Source organism: Culex quinquefasciatus, chromosome 1 (assembly GCF_015732765.1).
Source record: "Culex quinquefasciatus strain JHB chromosome 1, VPISU_Cqui_1.0_pri_paternal, whole genome shotgun sequence".
Taxonomy (NCBI): domain Eukaryota; kingdom Metazoa; phylum Arthropoda; class Insecta; order Diptera; family Culicidae; genus Culex; species Culex quinquefasciatus.
The window spans coordinates 115,972,907-115,988,453 of NC_051861.1; the positions used below are offsets into that span (position 1 = coordinate 115,972,907).

Here is a 15,547-nt window from a genome sequence, read left to right on the forward strand (position 1 = left end):
ATTTTTATGCAATTTTTTTTTTTGACAAGACAACATTTTTTCGATGGATCAACTATGGTCCCCTTGGAACGAGCTGTCAAGTAGGAGCTTTTCTGTCAAGAAGGACCGCGAGGTTTAATTTTTCAAAATTGATTTAAAAATCCATTTTAAACTCTTTGTGGTCGTACAAAGGGTCATTGTACTCAGAAAAATAAGATTTATCGCTGTAAACAATAATATCAGCAATCTAAGCTTCATTTTAGGACCCAATTTCGCAATAGAGCATTCTACGTGCGCAGAGCCGTACCTTGGGTCCACGGCGCCCTTGGCGAAGCATCAATTTGGCGCCCCTTCAAATTTTTCATCATTTTGATATGTTTACTTAAATTTTCAGCGATTGCTTCAAAGAGTTTTAATAATATAATGGTAAATGATGAAATAAATATAACAGCTGAAAAATCCAACCAACCAGTTTAATTCTTTGAAGAATATTCAAATTAATGTTTTATTATTTTTAAACCAAATCAATCGATTAAAAGATATACTATTGGTTTCCCATACAGATAGGTTGTAACGAAAAGTTGCTTTTGGATTAATGTTGACTGAAAATAGCAGAGTGTTGTTTTATCTTTTTAAGCAGAATTTGATCTGACCTAGCTTAAATTTCATGGTATCAGCAAACAATTTTCCTGAATTGCTGAAAAAATAGTTCAACTGATTAGAAAATGGATTCCTTTCGAAACTTGTTTTTGGATGGATTCCTTTTGAAACTATTTTTTTCAATTTATTTATGAAAACAACAAGCTCTTCCCGGCAAACTTCGTCCTGCCCTTTTTAGGTTTCCTGACGTTTCTTGTTTGTTTGCTAATTCAGCCTCCTGTGATCAAAATTTGATTTTACGTAACTTTTCCCATACAATCTGCAGATTTTCCGGAATCGGTTCCAGAGTGGCCAAAGTGTCAATTAGTTAGCGTATAAACCTTCCTTGGGCTTATACGAACCCAACGCAACAAAGAGCACCTCGATCCCACGCTCCGTGTTGAACTGATTCGCGTTCGAACAAAACCGTCGAAATTTTTTATATATATAGATATAGAAGATATTTCTCTCGTGACTGTGTTTTTTAATTGATATAAAATTCCTAAAATTTGTTTTTTTTTTTAAATTCATAGCTTCAAACAAAGGTAATTAGTTTTTACCTTTTTAACACATTGAATTTTTTTGTGTTTATTTTTCGACATCTAAAGTTTCTTAAAATTTTGTATAAAAACCATCACACTCAAATAGATGGTGACAAGCAGGAATTCCCGGGAAATTGACAATTTTTGGACCTCTCGATTCTCGGGAAATTTGGTCGAAGCAAAATTATATAAACTAATAAGAAAAAAAAAAACATTTGAAAATTCGAAATTATTTAGAACATTGGATGTTCAATGTAAGATGTTCAAGTTCGAATGAACCAATGCTTCTCTTATCTTCTAATTCAGAAAGTGTAAATTTTAACTTATCAAAAATTCCAATAACTATAATTGGGAGAACTTAAAATAATGTGGACCCCAAAATTTACCTTAAAGCATACTTAGCAGTTAGCCACAAGAAAAAGTCTAATTTTTTCATATTTTTGTTTATTATTTCTAAGTGGGAAAAGCCTTTTCAAGATAAGTATAATTAATTTCCATATCCTCTTTCAAGCATAGCAATCCTTATAATCTATTTTTTTTAATTCTTATTAATTTAATTTCGCTGTATCAAGGTAATTTCCTTTTTTTTATGTAATGGAGTAATTTTGTGTTCCGCTTAAACCTCAATATTAAATTATATTTTATATAAAAAAAAAAATCTGGAAATCTTTGTAAAGTCAGCCAAATGTGAACTCGGGTTTTCTTGATTACTATTTCTTCAATGAATATTTAACAAAAATCTATTAACAAGTTCATACAACAAGTTGTATCGCAGATTCAGAAAAAAATCAAGAGGTAGATCATAGTTCCCAAAAATGATGAGGCTACTAATTAACGTTTTATTGAATAAGTATGAATAAATCGTAACTGAATTCATTGAAAAGAAACACATTTATAACTTTTCTTTATACATTACTGGCACTATTGGCATAGTTATAAACACTACCGGGTCCCGGGAACTCCCGGGAAATTTCCAAATTCAACTCTCGATTCCCGGGAATTTGAAAATCTCGAGAATAGTCACACTCTACACTCAAAGCTTTTAGATTCGTTTGTGTAAATGTGAAAATCTAGGTGAAATTACACTGGATAGCCCAACACATGGAATCCATGAAATAAATAAAAAATGTATGTGAAAGATAAGCAACTTTGTCCATTCCATTAAAACTCAACAAAACAAAAATTTTCAAGGAAAATGTTACAAACATTCTTCAAATTATTGTCCCTAGAAGCAAAATTAAGTGGAACTTTGTGTTTTCCCAAAAAATATTGCTGTTTTTGGAGTTGGAATTTTGCTTTGGTTTAAATTCTAATGGGTCCGCGATAGTGGTGTTTCTGCAAATCAAAATTTTCAAGAAATTGTATAATATTTTACTTTTACGACTAAAAAGTTTGTGGGCATGCCAATTCATGGAACTTTGTCGAAGACACCCAAATTTTACTTTTTCACTCTTGCTACAAGCAATTGAATACAAGCAGCATATCAAACCAGTTTTTTTAATATATCAATTCAGGAATATAATATATACAATTTATGTGCTCTTAAAAAACCAACATTTTTATGTTGAAAAAAAAATATTTTGCTAGAAATTTAACAAAAGTCAAAGCATTTCTTGTGTTAGAAATATTCAATTAAAACATTTCAGTATTTCGAAAACGTAGGCCAATCTCAACGCACAAGTTTGCATTTAAAACGATAAAAATATCTCAAATGCCATTTTCTTTAAACTTGAAATATCTTATTCTTTTTATTTCAGTTTTTCAATAGAAATGTGTAAATTTCAATTTAATAGCTGATTATATAAAAAAAACTTCAAAACATAAAAAAGCTTGATGGTTCCTGATGCTGGAAAAATGGTGAAATTTAAATTGAATTTTATATACTGTAGTTGAAATATAAAATCTCTAGCTATTTCAAAGAATTGTTATAAAACTCCTGAACTTTTTGCCACTTGTTCGGGGCTGGCCGATTATGGGTAGTGGACTGTATTTTGGGTTAGGTGGCGAGTTAGCAGCGGGACCGCAGGAGGGACGAAAACACCGGGAAACTTGGATTTTCTTGTTTTATTTTCTCCTCACTTCTTCTTCCTCCTCCGTCTCACTACACTAAACTTCTTCACTCCTGCTGATGTTGCGTGTTGCCTCGTTGGCGGTTGGACGTGTTCTGACGCGAGCTTCTAGAGCGCGCGGTTCGCCGGTGACGTTTGACGTTTAGCTGTCAGTTGACACGGTGGGCGCAGGGGTGTGCGCACGGCAGGGTTTCCTCTTCGGTGATACCGAACACCACTTGGGCGCCCCTTTTGATAAATGAATTTAGTGAATTTAATTTTAAATTTATTTCTAGTAGAACTATTAAAATAGTTGATTTTGGCGCCCCAAGTGTTTAACATAAAATAATATTTGTAATATTCCGATCCAGATTATCGAGTTATTTTGTAGTCCTACTTTAAAATTTAGCGCCCCTTTTGTTCTGAACACCTTTCTAGGATTGTATAATAACATGACAAATTTGTTCAATCATCGTTTTCGGCGCCCCCCAAGGGCTGGCGCCCTTGGCGGTCGCCAACTGCGCCAACCCCTAGGTACGGCGCTGTACGTGCGTATGTATTGCGTGTACGTACACGAAAATAAAGTGAGGTTAAATTTTGTCAGCCAGCAAAACCAAATGGTGCGCTAGTGTGCGTACGCGAAACGTCATAAAGCTCTATATCTTTCTAGTTTGATTTTTTTAAACTAGCCTTCGGGAACTCGCGTGTTTTGGCATTTCTTACAAGTGCCGTTACAAAGTGTGTACAAAGTACACGTAACGCGACTGCCCGTGGGCTAGGTATAAAACCATTATTAAACCGACTGTGCCAAAAAAGCCTTGCAGTATTAGTTTTTTCCATATAATTTTGGTATGTTTATGTATGAAAATCGTTATATTTATCTTGAGCAGAGATTTTGTGATCGATTTAATATCTTCTTGTATAGTTAGGGCGTCCAATTTCCCGGGATTTAAATTTCCCGGGAAACGAGATTTTTTTTTAAATCCCGGGAATTCCCGGAATTTTTGCTATGTGAGGAAAGGCTATAAAATTACTCGAAAAACAAAATTCTTTAATTTGACTTCCTAGACCCACCTTCATGTATACATATTAGGGTGTTTCATCCAAACAAAAAAGTTCTCAGAATCAGGCAAACCGAGGTTCCCCTAGTAGAGGATACCCATATAGGGACTGCCAAATATCAGTCCATTTGGTTGAAAATTGGCCTGTCCCCAGCGGTTCAAAGTTTACATGTAAATTACTATGGGATTTTTATGCTTTTCGTTCAATCATTCCTACAGGGTTGGGGACAACATGGATTCACTCGGAATAAAGACAGATGTGTAGGGGATGGTCTAATGAACAAATTCCAGAAGGAATTAGGGTTGTCCATTCTGTCCCCAAGGTGCGCATTGGATCGACGTCCGGTGTCTCCAAAACCAACGATTTATGCACAATCTGCAAAGAATTCCGTCCACCGGTGAACCAGTTCCTCCTGAAAAAGTACCAGCGGTATGGCAATCTGCGGGGGAAATCGATACCTGCACAATCCGAAACTCCGTGCGTGTCTAAGTCCCTAAAGTGTCACATTCAAAAGAAAACAAAATTATAAGTACCTCAGCAAAATCAGTTCAGTTCAGTGATCTCAAATTTGCGATTGAAAATTTAAAACAAACCCATCTCAAATTTGAGATCGCTGAAACGAACTTCATTTTGCTTGAACGAACTTAAAAATTTAGTTCCCCTGGTAAGCGTGTAGGACGTTTCGTGCGGTTCATTATGAAACCACACGCTTATGAAACATAGGTAATTTATTTTGGATTTAAATCATTTTAAAAACGTTTAAACACACAAAAAAAGTGGGGGAAACAAAATTACTTATTTTGACAAGTTCTTTCACAGTGTATTGTTTACAAACATCGTGTAACAAATCTGTTGATGTCGTTCATTTTTGCTCCAAATTCCGTTAGTTTTCCTAAATGCTGAAAACCTGATTTCCCCATACAAATTTAAATTTCTTACTACTACTCGAACAGCACCACCTCTGAGAAATCAAACCATGAACGACCCCGCCAAGCCGCCGGCCTGCTGCGCGCTGTGCGGCCTCACCCGGACGCAGGCCGTCCAGCGTGGCCTCTGCATGCACCAGTTCCCCACGAGTCCGTCGCTGCGCCGGGACTGGGAAGCGTTCTGCGGTGGCCGGCCGGGCAAGCTCCTCTGCAGTGGGCACTTTACCAGCGATTGCTACTACGGTGACTTTCCGTCGGGTAAAACGCGCAAGCGGAGGCCGCTGGCACGGGGAAGCGTACCCACGATCCGGAATCCTTGGGGACAGCCCGAGCTGGAGGAAGTTGAGGCTGTTGCTCCGGTGATTGTTAGGCGGGTTAGACCCAGCTGCTTTCTGTGCCGCCAGAAGACGAAGCATCACGTTCCGCTTGTGGGCGGCGTTCAGCCGAGTCCGTCGGAACCGATGGCCAGCGAGGAGTGGGAGTCGTATCGAGGGACGGTCATTGCCAAGTACTTTTCGTTTGAGGTAGTTTCGATGGTGGGGGAGGTCGTCTGCTTGCAGTGCTGGCTGAAGGTCGAGGAGTTCCACCGGTTTCACGGTGAGATTGAGGCGGCTCACACGGAAACGATCCCGTTTGCACACGTCCAAGTGAAGCAGGAAGTCGATGGAGAGTTGGACGATGGAGTGGTCAAGCAAGAACAGCTGGAGAGCGTGATCGAAGTGAAACCGGAGCAAATTACCGACTACGAAGCAGAAGATTGCTTTAAGAGGGAACCAGAACCGGAAACCTCTTTTGCTGATAACTTCTACGACAGTTCGGACCACGAATCGGAGGAAAACGTGGTGGAAGAGTCCAACCAGGAGCCACAGCCCAAAAAGAAGAAACGAACAGTCAACGCTTTGCACAAATCCGACCAGTTGATAGCCCAGAACTGCGTCATCATCTGCGACCAGTGCTCGCAAACTTTCAACAAATTCTACCAACTTCAAAACCACTGCCGCGAGGTTCACCAGACCAAGGGACGCATCACGTGCTGCAACAAGGACTTTATCGAGCGCTCTCGACTGCTGGAACATCTGCGCAGCCACGACGATCCCAACCTGCTCCGGTGCGTGGTCTGCCAAGCGCTGCTATCGTGCGCAGGAAATCTCCGCCGCCATCAGGTGCAAAATCACACCGTTTTCACCGGAACCCCGGTGAACGCGATGACCTGCGAAAAGTGTGCCAAAACCTTCACCGACAAGGCGGCGTTCAACACCCACGTGAAGGGCCACCTGGCGCTGGAGACGAAGCAGTTTCAGTGTGAGGAGTGCGACAGGATGTAAGTTGAACCGATGTCAAGGCAGGGTGACCACTCAAATCCCATTTTCAAATTCCTGACTTTTTCCCGACTTTTCCATAAACTCATTTCTTCTTATCTAAATAATGGTTAAAAAAAAAAACTCTTTATAAAAAAAGTTAATATCAACCATCGAAAAAAAAACTAAACAAATTTAAAATACGTTACTCAATCCACCCTTAGGTGGTTGGTTCCTTCCTCACATTCGTTGGAAAGGTCATTTAATTACCTATCCAAAGATAGGTCATTATGATATCTGAGATCCGGCTTCCAAAATGTACATAAATAACACTTAAGTGCTAATAACTTTAGATAGGGTTGTCATATTTTCAATGTTTTGAACGCGTTGGAAAGGTCTTTTGAATACCTTTCTAAAAATGTATAACATGCCAGGTTTTCTTACAAAAACCACCCTTTTTACAATCTTCCGGACTTTTATTAAAATCGTTTTTTTAGCATAACTTTTGAAGTACTTAACTAAACCGCATAATTTTTAATAGCGACTTATGGGACCCTAAGACGGATCGAATGACGCCAAAACGAACAAAATCGGTTCAGCCAATGTCTAGATAATCGAGTGACAATTTTTTGATCATTATTCCAGCCCACACACAGACATTTGCTCAGAATTTGATTCTGAGTCGATAGGTATACATGAAGGTGGGTCTAGGAGGTCTAATTAAGATGTTTAGTTTTCGAGTGATTTTATAGCCTTTCCTCAGTAAGGTGAGGAAGGCAAAAAAAATCAAACTATTTACAATTTTCGTGTAAAAAGAAATTCAACAACAAACTCCTCAAATATACTTTAATATTGAAACACTAATTATTTTAATTCAGAGTAGAAACATAAACAATTAATAGTCTTTGAAAAATAACCGAAAACATAAAAATATACTTATAATTACAATTTTAATTTTTTTAACTGGCAAACGTTTTTGATACTTCATTTCAACTGGAAATGGTAAAAATTTAAAAATTCCTAATTTTATTTTATTTAAACTCAAAGAGCGCTTAAAATTAAGTTCCCTTCTAAATTTTGTAAATTTTGATATTGATTTTTTTAATCAATGCTGATGTATCCAGTTATCAGTATTTAACTGTTTTATTTTTTTTCAATGAAAAATTCAGTTTGATAAGATTACATGTTTTACAACTTACTTTATGCGAAATGTTCGGAAGGACAAATTGTTTAAACATATTTGCAATAACTTTTTTTTTTTTGGAGGGTGGTCCAGCCGCACATCGTTGATGTTGAAACCTCTAAACTGGGCCCTCGTCCTGTCACGTCCGTCAGTAGTCTTGTCGTACATTACAACTAGAATCAGATCTGCCAATGAATTAGTACACTTCGACCAAATAAACACTGACGCTGTATGGATCTGACTCTAGAATAAATGCACAGTTGTGTGTTATTCATAAGTCCAACTTATTCAATTATTCATTTAAGTCCAAATATTCATTTGCTAACTACTTTGGATTGAAAATCTTAATTTTAATTTAAAATCCTCTAAACTTAATGTTCAAAACTAAACGTTCCTTTAACTGTTGCAGTACTACAGTCATCCCACATATTCGGAACACCCACAAATTCGGAACACTTTGGTGGTAATTTGTCAATAGGATGCCAAATGCAACTTTTCTGTCGACCCTGCTATTTTTAGGACCTTTATTTGTACATTATCTTGCTATTCCACTAGTAAAAGTAGTACTTTTTCAACAAAAAACTTCATTTCAAGATTATTTTATCCAGAGCAGCAAATACTGCCTCCAAATTGCCTGTTCCATGATTGTGGGATGTTATTGTGCCTCCCACAATTGTGGAACACCTGAATTTAACTGATATTTTCACAAAAAAGTTATCAGACCATTCATAAAACATTACTAAGCATGTGTTTTATTGGTTTCAGATTGTGAAGTTAGTATTTTGTAAAAAATATGTACTCCTGGAGAGAAAAAAAAGTTTGTTTACATCGTAAGAAAAAAAGTGTTCCGAATTTGTGGATTTCAAGGGTCAATGTTTTTCTTTAAAAACTTGATATAAAACGTAAAAATGTACAGCCGGTCTATACATCAATCGAAAGATCTCAAGAAAAGCTTTCACATGAAGGTAAAAGCAAATCATTATGTTCAATTAACGATTTTCTATGATTTGTTGAACATTGGCCGATCTGTAAACCGTTCCGAATATGTGGGATGACTGTACTTCAATCAAAAAACAATAAAAATTTGTGAGAATATACAAATAGAATAGAAATCGCGATTTTTAAAAGAAATTACCATTTACGTCAAAAGATCCGTAGTTTCTCGATTCGCAACAATGGTCAATACAACCACAATCCGAAAATCGTTAGTTCAACAGATCCACGAATTTTGTCCGATATCATTACATTATTGATTGATCGAGACTCTGTGGACAATTTGACATAAAAGAATGCCTAGTATTCTACATCAATCAAAGTTTCTCTAACTTAACAATTGCAACTAACTTTAACATCAAATAGATTTGGAAAGGATACAGATTTATTTTAAATGCTAATGCTAAGCAACAAATCAATTGTACTATCCTAAAATCCCACCTAAATCCCACATTGTGATAGTGAAAAAGTCACAGAAGCAGCGGTGTCTTGTGCAATTGTGATATTTTCACTATCGGAGAACTACCTAGTTCACGAAGACAGCTTATCGGTCAACGCTTAAGCCCTGGGGCTGCGGCAAAGCGAGTTCTCGTAGCATGAAGTGGTGTCCATAGTGCTTATAAAAAAGAATGTATACCCAAATTTTAACTAATGCACTAGGATCAAATCATGCCCCTTGACTTTACAAGGCCCAGGGTTCAACATATTTGCAATAACTTAAATCAAAATTTGTTTTATTTGCTTTTTCAATATTTTTTGTCAAAACGGAAAAAAAATTATTCAATTTGTTCGTTCAGAACGAACAACGATTGAATTTTATACGATATTTAAGTTTTCCGGAAACTGAAAAAAAATCTAGCTTAATCTATAGTAATTTACCCATACTCGCAAAAAAAGTTCAAGATAAACCTTTGGAAAAAAAATCAAAATGACTTAATGAAAATTTTCCACCAAAAAAAAATTGCCACACTCAATATTAAAACAGAATCATAACTTTACGCTGGTCATAATTGTTAAAATCAGGTTCTCTATTTCTATTAGTTTTTCACTAACTTTGTTGCTGTTTTTAGTTAAATTTGTTTTATAAATAGATCTTGTTTGATAAATACAAATTAGTAAAAATCCGTTGAATTAAAAAAATATATGAAATTTTATGTCAAAAGCAATCAATAGGGGAAATAAACCCATTTTAAGCCTAATATGGTCTTGTTTGAATGATGCTGGATAATCTGGAGTGTTCCTTGAAATTCAATAAAACCAAGTACACCAACGAGTAGAGCAACTTTTTGTGAACATTTCTGTTTATTTTCACTTTTATTAAAAGTTATGCTATTCCTTTTACAAGCATTTTAAAAAAATATTTCAAAAACGCATTCTAATCAGTCGTGTGCATTGGGCCACGCCCATTTTTCTATTTTCAGCTCAGTTCTTTTTTTCTTCCAACGCTCGTTTGGGTCCGCTTCGTGCTGCCAAAATTGATGAAATTTTGAGCGAACACTCACGAAAAGTAGCATTTATAGAGAAAATTTCCTGGCATCACTGGCTCACTCCTGGCTGGTGGTGTTGGTGGCCACCCTTTGTTCTTTATTTGCCTTCGCTTCTCGCTCGGTTTTCTTCAGCCTTCGATTAGAATGGATGGTCAAAATTGAAACGTCAAAAGACTAAGCGCGTTTGTTTTTTTGATGGCGCTTGCTAATTATTTACATGTTTCGGGATTATTTTTCAAGTGAGTGATTAAGTAATGGTCAAAAGAACATGTTGCCGGTATTTGGAAGCAATTTCATATCTTAAGCGCCTTGAAATCGTTAGCGCAAGTGAAAAGATATTGATGGCGACTTTCGTTAAGCTATTAACCTCTGATCTTGCGTGTGGATGTGTGTGCGACCAAAATGATGAGAAATGGTCTCGCAAAATAGAAATTATGATCAAAAGTGCATTAAATTTGATCTTTTTGGCCAGTAAGTGGCATAAATTTGCGTGCTTACTCGAGGCAGTGCTGTTGCTGGTAAGTTTACAGCCTAAATAGTATTTTTGGAGCTTTAATCGAGCATCAAACTCTCCATATGACGAAGATAGGTGTTTGATTAGAAAGGGTATATTTCCCCTATTTATCATATTTTTCATTGTCTGAAATGGCCTTTTTCATTCTGACATAGATTGAAATTGTGAAAAGAACCTTAAATTTAAAGTAAGTTACTGCAGAAAATTTTTGTGAATTTAATTTGAAAACTGTACAAAATATGACAAAAATATTCAAGAGTAAAATAGTAAGAAAGAAAATAATTATCAAACAAGTTTGCTTGGAATTCCCGACTTTTTGACAAAAAATCACAAATTACCGACTTTTTCCCGATTTTTTGCGGATTTTGGCGAATTCCAGACTTTTTCCCGACTTTCCCGATTTCCCGACTTGAGTGGCCACCCTGGACCGATGTCAAGGTACTCGAACTCAAACTAACACCGATTCTTCCTCCACCCTCTCTAGCTTCAGCAACAGCTCCCTGCTCAAAAAACACGTCATCAAGCGCCACACCCTAAACTTCGACTACGTCTGCGAAGTGTGCGCCAAAGGGTTCATCTCGCGGCAGGAGCTCGAAGCGCACACCACTTCCGCGCACGATCCGGACGCCGCGCAGGCAAGCCGCGTCCAATGTCCCGACTGCCACCGGTCGTTCTCCAAGTGGAGCTTGCGCAAGCACCGCCTAATGATGCACGAGACGAGCGAACCGGTCAGCTGCGAGATTTGTGGCAAGCAGGCCCCGAACCGGGTCGCGCTCGGAAGTCACAAGCGGTTCGTGCATCGGGAGGGCAAGTTCGGCTGTACCGTTTGTGAGAAGACGTTCGCGAAGGCCATCAGCTTGCGCGAGCACATGAGCACGCACAATGGAGGGGGAGGTGATGGGGAAGGGTTGTACACGTGCGCGCACTGTCCGCGGACGTTCAACTCGAACGCAAACATGCACTCCCATCGGAAGAGGGCGCATTTTGAGGAGTGGTTGAAGGGGAGGATGCAGCGGCAGAAGTAGAGATGGTGGGCAACTTGAGAGGATGCAAGTTCGCTGAGAGTCGATGAGAGAGGGAATGGGAGAACTAAAAATATTTAAGATAAGAAAAAAAATTAAATAATCTTGGTAACAAGCCGTGGTTTTTGTAGGGATTATGGGTTGCAGGATTGAATATGTAATAAATTATTAAATGAGTATTTATTATAAGATTGATATAATTCATAAATAAGAGTTAAGAGCGCAACAAAAAGTGCGCACCTTCATGAATATTGCCTTGTTAGCTAATTGTGGATTGAGTGCGAGAGCGCGCTAGCGAGCTGCGAGAGAGAACAACGAGCGAGAAAACAACGAGATGCGCGCGGCCGGCGAAAGAGAGAATGAAGATTGTCAAATCAGTTTTGTGGTTAATTTCTGTGGAATAAGACGTGTTGTTTGTTAATTGCAAAATATCTGTGTTTTTATTATAAAAGAAAGTCCCCGATCACGACAATGGCAGTTTTAACATGTCAATGAAAATGTAGTTAAACATCATGTAGCCCCAGTTCCATTCAAAGTAACTAATTCGCTCTGTAATTTTTGATTTTTGATTGTCCACACTCCATACTTTTTAGTTAACCCTCTACAGCCCGTTTTATTTTCGAAATTTTTTATTTTTCCCGTGTTCAGGAGATCATTTTGAGCAACTTTTTTTCTACGAAAAACTTTACTTCTCTTGTTTCATGTTTTTCTTGTTTCATTTTTAGTATTTTAATCTGCATTTATATTGTTTAGTTTATGTTTGTTTTTGGTAGTATATGGCCTATTCTATCACTTCCTATCATTACATTTTGCCTTTCTAATTTTTTCATGTTTTTAAAGTCACTTTATCAATTTTTTGCTTGTTTTTCATAATTTCTGCTATAAAACGGCACCATTATCATTTAAATTGTAAAAAAATGCGTAGAGGCATAGTCTGAGACAATACAAAAATTACTGCATACTTCTTTTTACTTAAAATATAAGAAATGTTAGTAAAAAACACAGCCAAAGTTGACCCCTAAAAAAATGACATTTTTAAAAACATTGGCAAAGTCACATAAAACAAGTAAAACTTCCAACCCATAAATTTTCTTAAATTTTAGGAGTTTTTCTTTCCAATGCTTTTTAAAGATCAAAAATTGGTTTAAAAAATGGATTTTTGGCGATTTTTTTAATCGAAGCCCGTCTAAAGGCGGGGTTGGGTTGTAGAGGGTTAATGGACAATTTCCACGAAGGGAGGAGGGGGGGAGGTTGAGATTTCCACAAAAAAGGGTACATGTGGTCTATGGATGGTCTCTTTGAGGCCAATGGACCCCGGACCATCCATATACCATGCAAACACTTTTTTTTCAGACAGCCCCCTCCTCTCTTGGCTTATGGATGGCCCCTTAGCAGCAAATTTCAAAATTAAAAAAAATCGTTTTTTTTAACTTTTATCAAAAATAAAAAATAAAAAAAAATGAATTTATTTTTGATTTATTTTTTTAACCTTTAATTTTTTTGAATTACACTCAAACCCCGATGGTTTGACACCAACTGTTGTCAAACGAACGGGGTCACGTTTTAGTTTGACACCCCTTTTACACGGAGTTCACACACACTACCAAACGTTTGTTTGGATAGTGTGCGTGAGCACCGTGTAAAAAGTGACAGTTCGTCACTTTTTAGTTTGACTTTGACCTACCAACGGGGTACAACCTAAAAAAGTGTCAAACGAAAAAGTGATCAACCACCGGGGTTTGAGTGTATTTTAATTTTCTGATTTTTTTTTAATTGAATTTCCGATTTTTTTTAAATTTTTCAATTAATTGATTTTTTTTATTTGATTTTATTTTTTAAATTTTTTAATTACCTATGTAAATTTTGTTGACTTTTAAAAGTCTTTAATTTTTTTGAATTTTTAGAAATTATTGTTTTTTTTTTAATTTGTTATTTTTTTTATTATTGGAATTATTTCAATTAAATTATTTGAATTTTTGGAATTTTAAAACTTTTTGATTTTTTTGAAGTTGTAAATTTTGTTAACTTTTTATAGCTATAGAATTTTTTAAAATTTTGATTTTTTTTTAAATTTGAAAATTTTTGTGTTTTTTTTATTTTCTTAATTTTTTTTGAATTTTTCTATTTTTTTGTTTTTTTTTTATTTTATGTTTTGAATAGTTTGAATTATTTTAAATAATTTTGTTTTATTCTTTGATTTTTTTTATTTTTATTTTTTTTTTATGTTTTGAATTTTTTGTTTTTTTTTAATTGTGTAAATTTTGTTAACTAGGGGAAATTCTCGTATGTTTGGCAGGTTAAGCACTCGCTCCTAACTCCATCCAATTTGCTGATTTTCACTATTTAAATAACTAATTTTGCAAAACTTTTGATAGAATCTTGCTTGCTCACTTCTTATTAAGCTATTTATCACTCGATTTCAGTTGAAAACGCTTTTAATCAGCTTTAATTGAATGACAAAGTTCTGACCAGCCAACATTAGAGGCACGCTGGAATTAGATGCTGTTCCCCTATTTATAGTTTTTGATTTTTTAAAACTTTATTTTTTTGTGTTTTTTTTTATTTTTTTGAATTTTTTGAATTTTTGAATTTATTTTGATTTTTTGAATAGTTTTAATTATTTTAAATAAATTATTGTTTTAAATTATTAAAATTTTCTTTTTTTTAATTTTGATTTTTTTTTAAATTTTATATTTTTTGATTGTTTTTTAATTTGAAGATTTTTTTAAATTATTATAATTTATTAAATTTAGATTTTTTTTTCAAATATTTGTTTTTTTTTTTAATTTTTGAATTTTTTGAAATTTTTAGATTTTTTCAAGTTTTTAGATTTTTTTTTTTAAATTTTGATCAAAAGATCTCAATTTACTATCGACAAATTACGATCGCCACGGTTAATATTAATAAATAAAAAAGTAATTTTTATGCACATTTTTCCATATCAATTACATAAATAGTTTACCAAAACATCTAACTTCGGTTCGAAATTAAAAAAAAAATGTTTTGCTGCTTTTTTATTTGTACAATGTTTTATTCATTAATTTTTATTTATTTTTTTTTCGACTCTTTTTTTATTTGTGTTTTTTGCTATTTGTTTGTTTTTTTATGTTTTATTATTCAGACTCGACACCAAAAAAAATGGTTAAAATTTGAATTTGAATTCAAAAAAACATGGGTAAACAATATTTTTTTTTTACTGATACTTTATTTTTTATTAAATTTATTTAAGGCCATTGCAAATATTTTTTAAGGTTTATGTTCCAGAAACTTCAAAATTTAAATGGAAATTGATGTTCTATCAACTGAAAACAATTCAAAATGCAGTTTTTCTTCATTTAAAATAATATTTAGTATTTTAGGCATCTGGGCAGGTCCGAAATGCATTTTCAAACACTTTTTTTTATTCAAATGTCAATATTATTTAAATTTTTATACTTTTTATCTTTTTTTTTGTCTTAGTTCTTAGGTTTTCGATGTTTTTTTTTCAACCAAGAAAAAATGATATTTTTGTTTTTTTTTGTTTTTATGTTTGTAATATTTTTCAAAGTTTTGTTTTTAATTATTTTGATTATGAGCCTGTCTTGTTTGTTCCTTTTTTAGTTTTTTTTTAACTTTTTTGTTTTTTTTTAAAGATTTTTTGTTTATATTATTTTTTCTCGTTTATAAAATTGTTATTTTGTGTGTGTGTTTTTTTTTATTTGGTATATTTTTTCATGTTGAATTTTGGATTGTTATTTTTTTTTAGAAATTTAGTCAATTTTAAATTTTTATTTTTTTTTGCATTTTTTGAATTGTCTTTTTCTTTAATTTTCTTCGGTTTTTTGATTTTTAATTTTTTAAGTTCTTTCAATTTT

General features: G+C 34.6%; 1 protein-coding gene across 1 annotated transcript; it reads left to right on the plus strand.

Annotated features, from left to right (window-relative positions):
* Positions 1 to 5,038: 5,038 nt before the first annotated feature.
* LOC6050126 (transcription factor grauzone) lies at positions 5,039 to 11,898 on the plus strand. The gene is made up of 3 exons (XM_038249372.1): positions 5,039 to 5,152; positions 5,224 to 6,517; positions 11,156 to 11,898. Exons 2-3 carry the CDS (start codon positions 5,247 to 5,249, stop codon positions 11,694 to 11,696), a joined length of 1,812 nt encoding a protein of 603 aa, XP_038105300.1. The 5' UTR covers positions 5,039 to 5,152; positions 5,224 to 5,246; the 3' UTR covers positions 11,697 to 11,898.
* Positions 11,899 to 15,547: the final 3,649 nt, after the last annotated feature.

Bases quoted from the DNA above. Each gene is read 5' to 3' on its own strand.
- LOC6050126 (XM_038249372.1), top strand. From the start codon at position 5,247: ATGAACGACCCCGCCAAGCCGCCGGCCTGCTGCGCGCTGTGCGGCCTC. The intron at 6,518-11,155 runs GTAAGTTGAACC...CACCCTCTCTAG, and splicing joins TGTGAGGAGTGCGACAGGAT to CTTCAGCAACAGCTCCCTGC.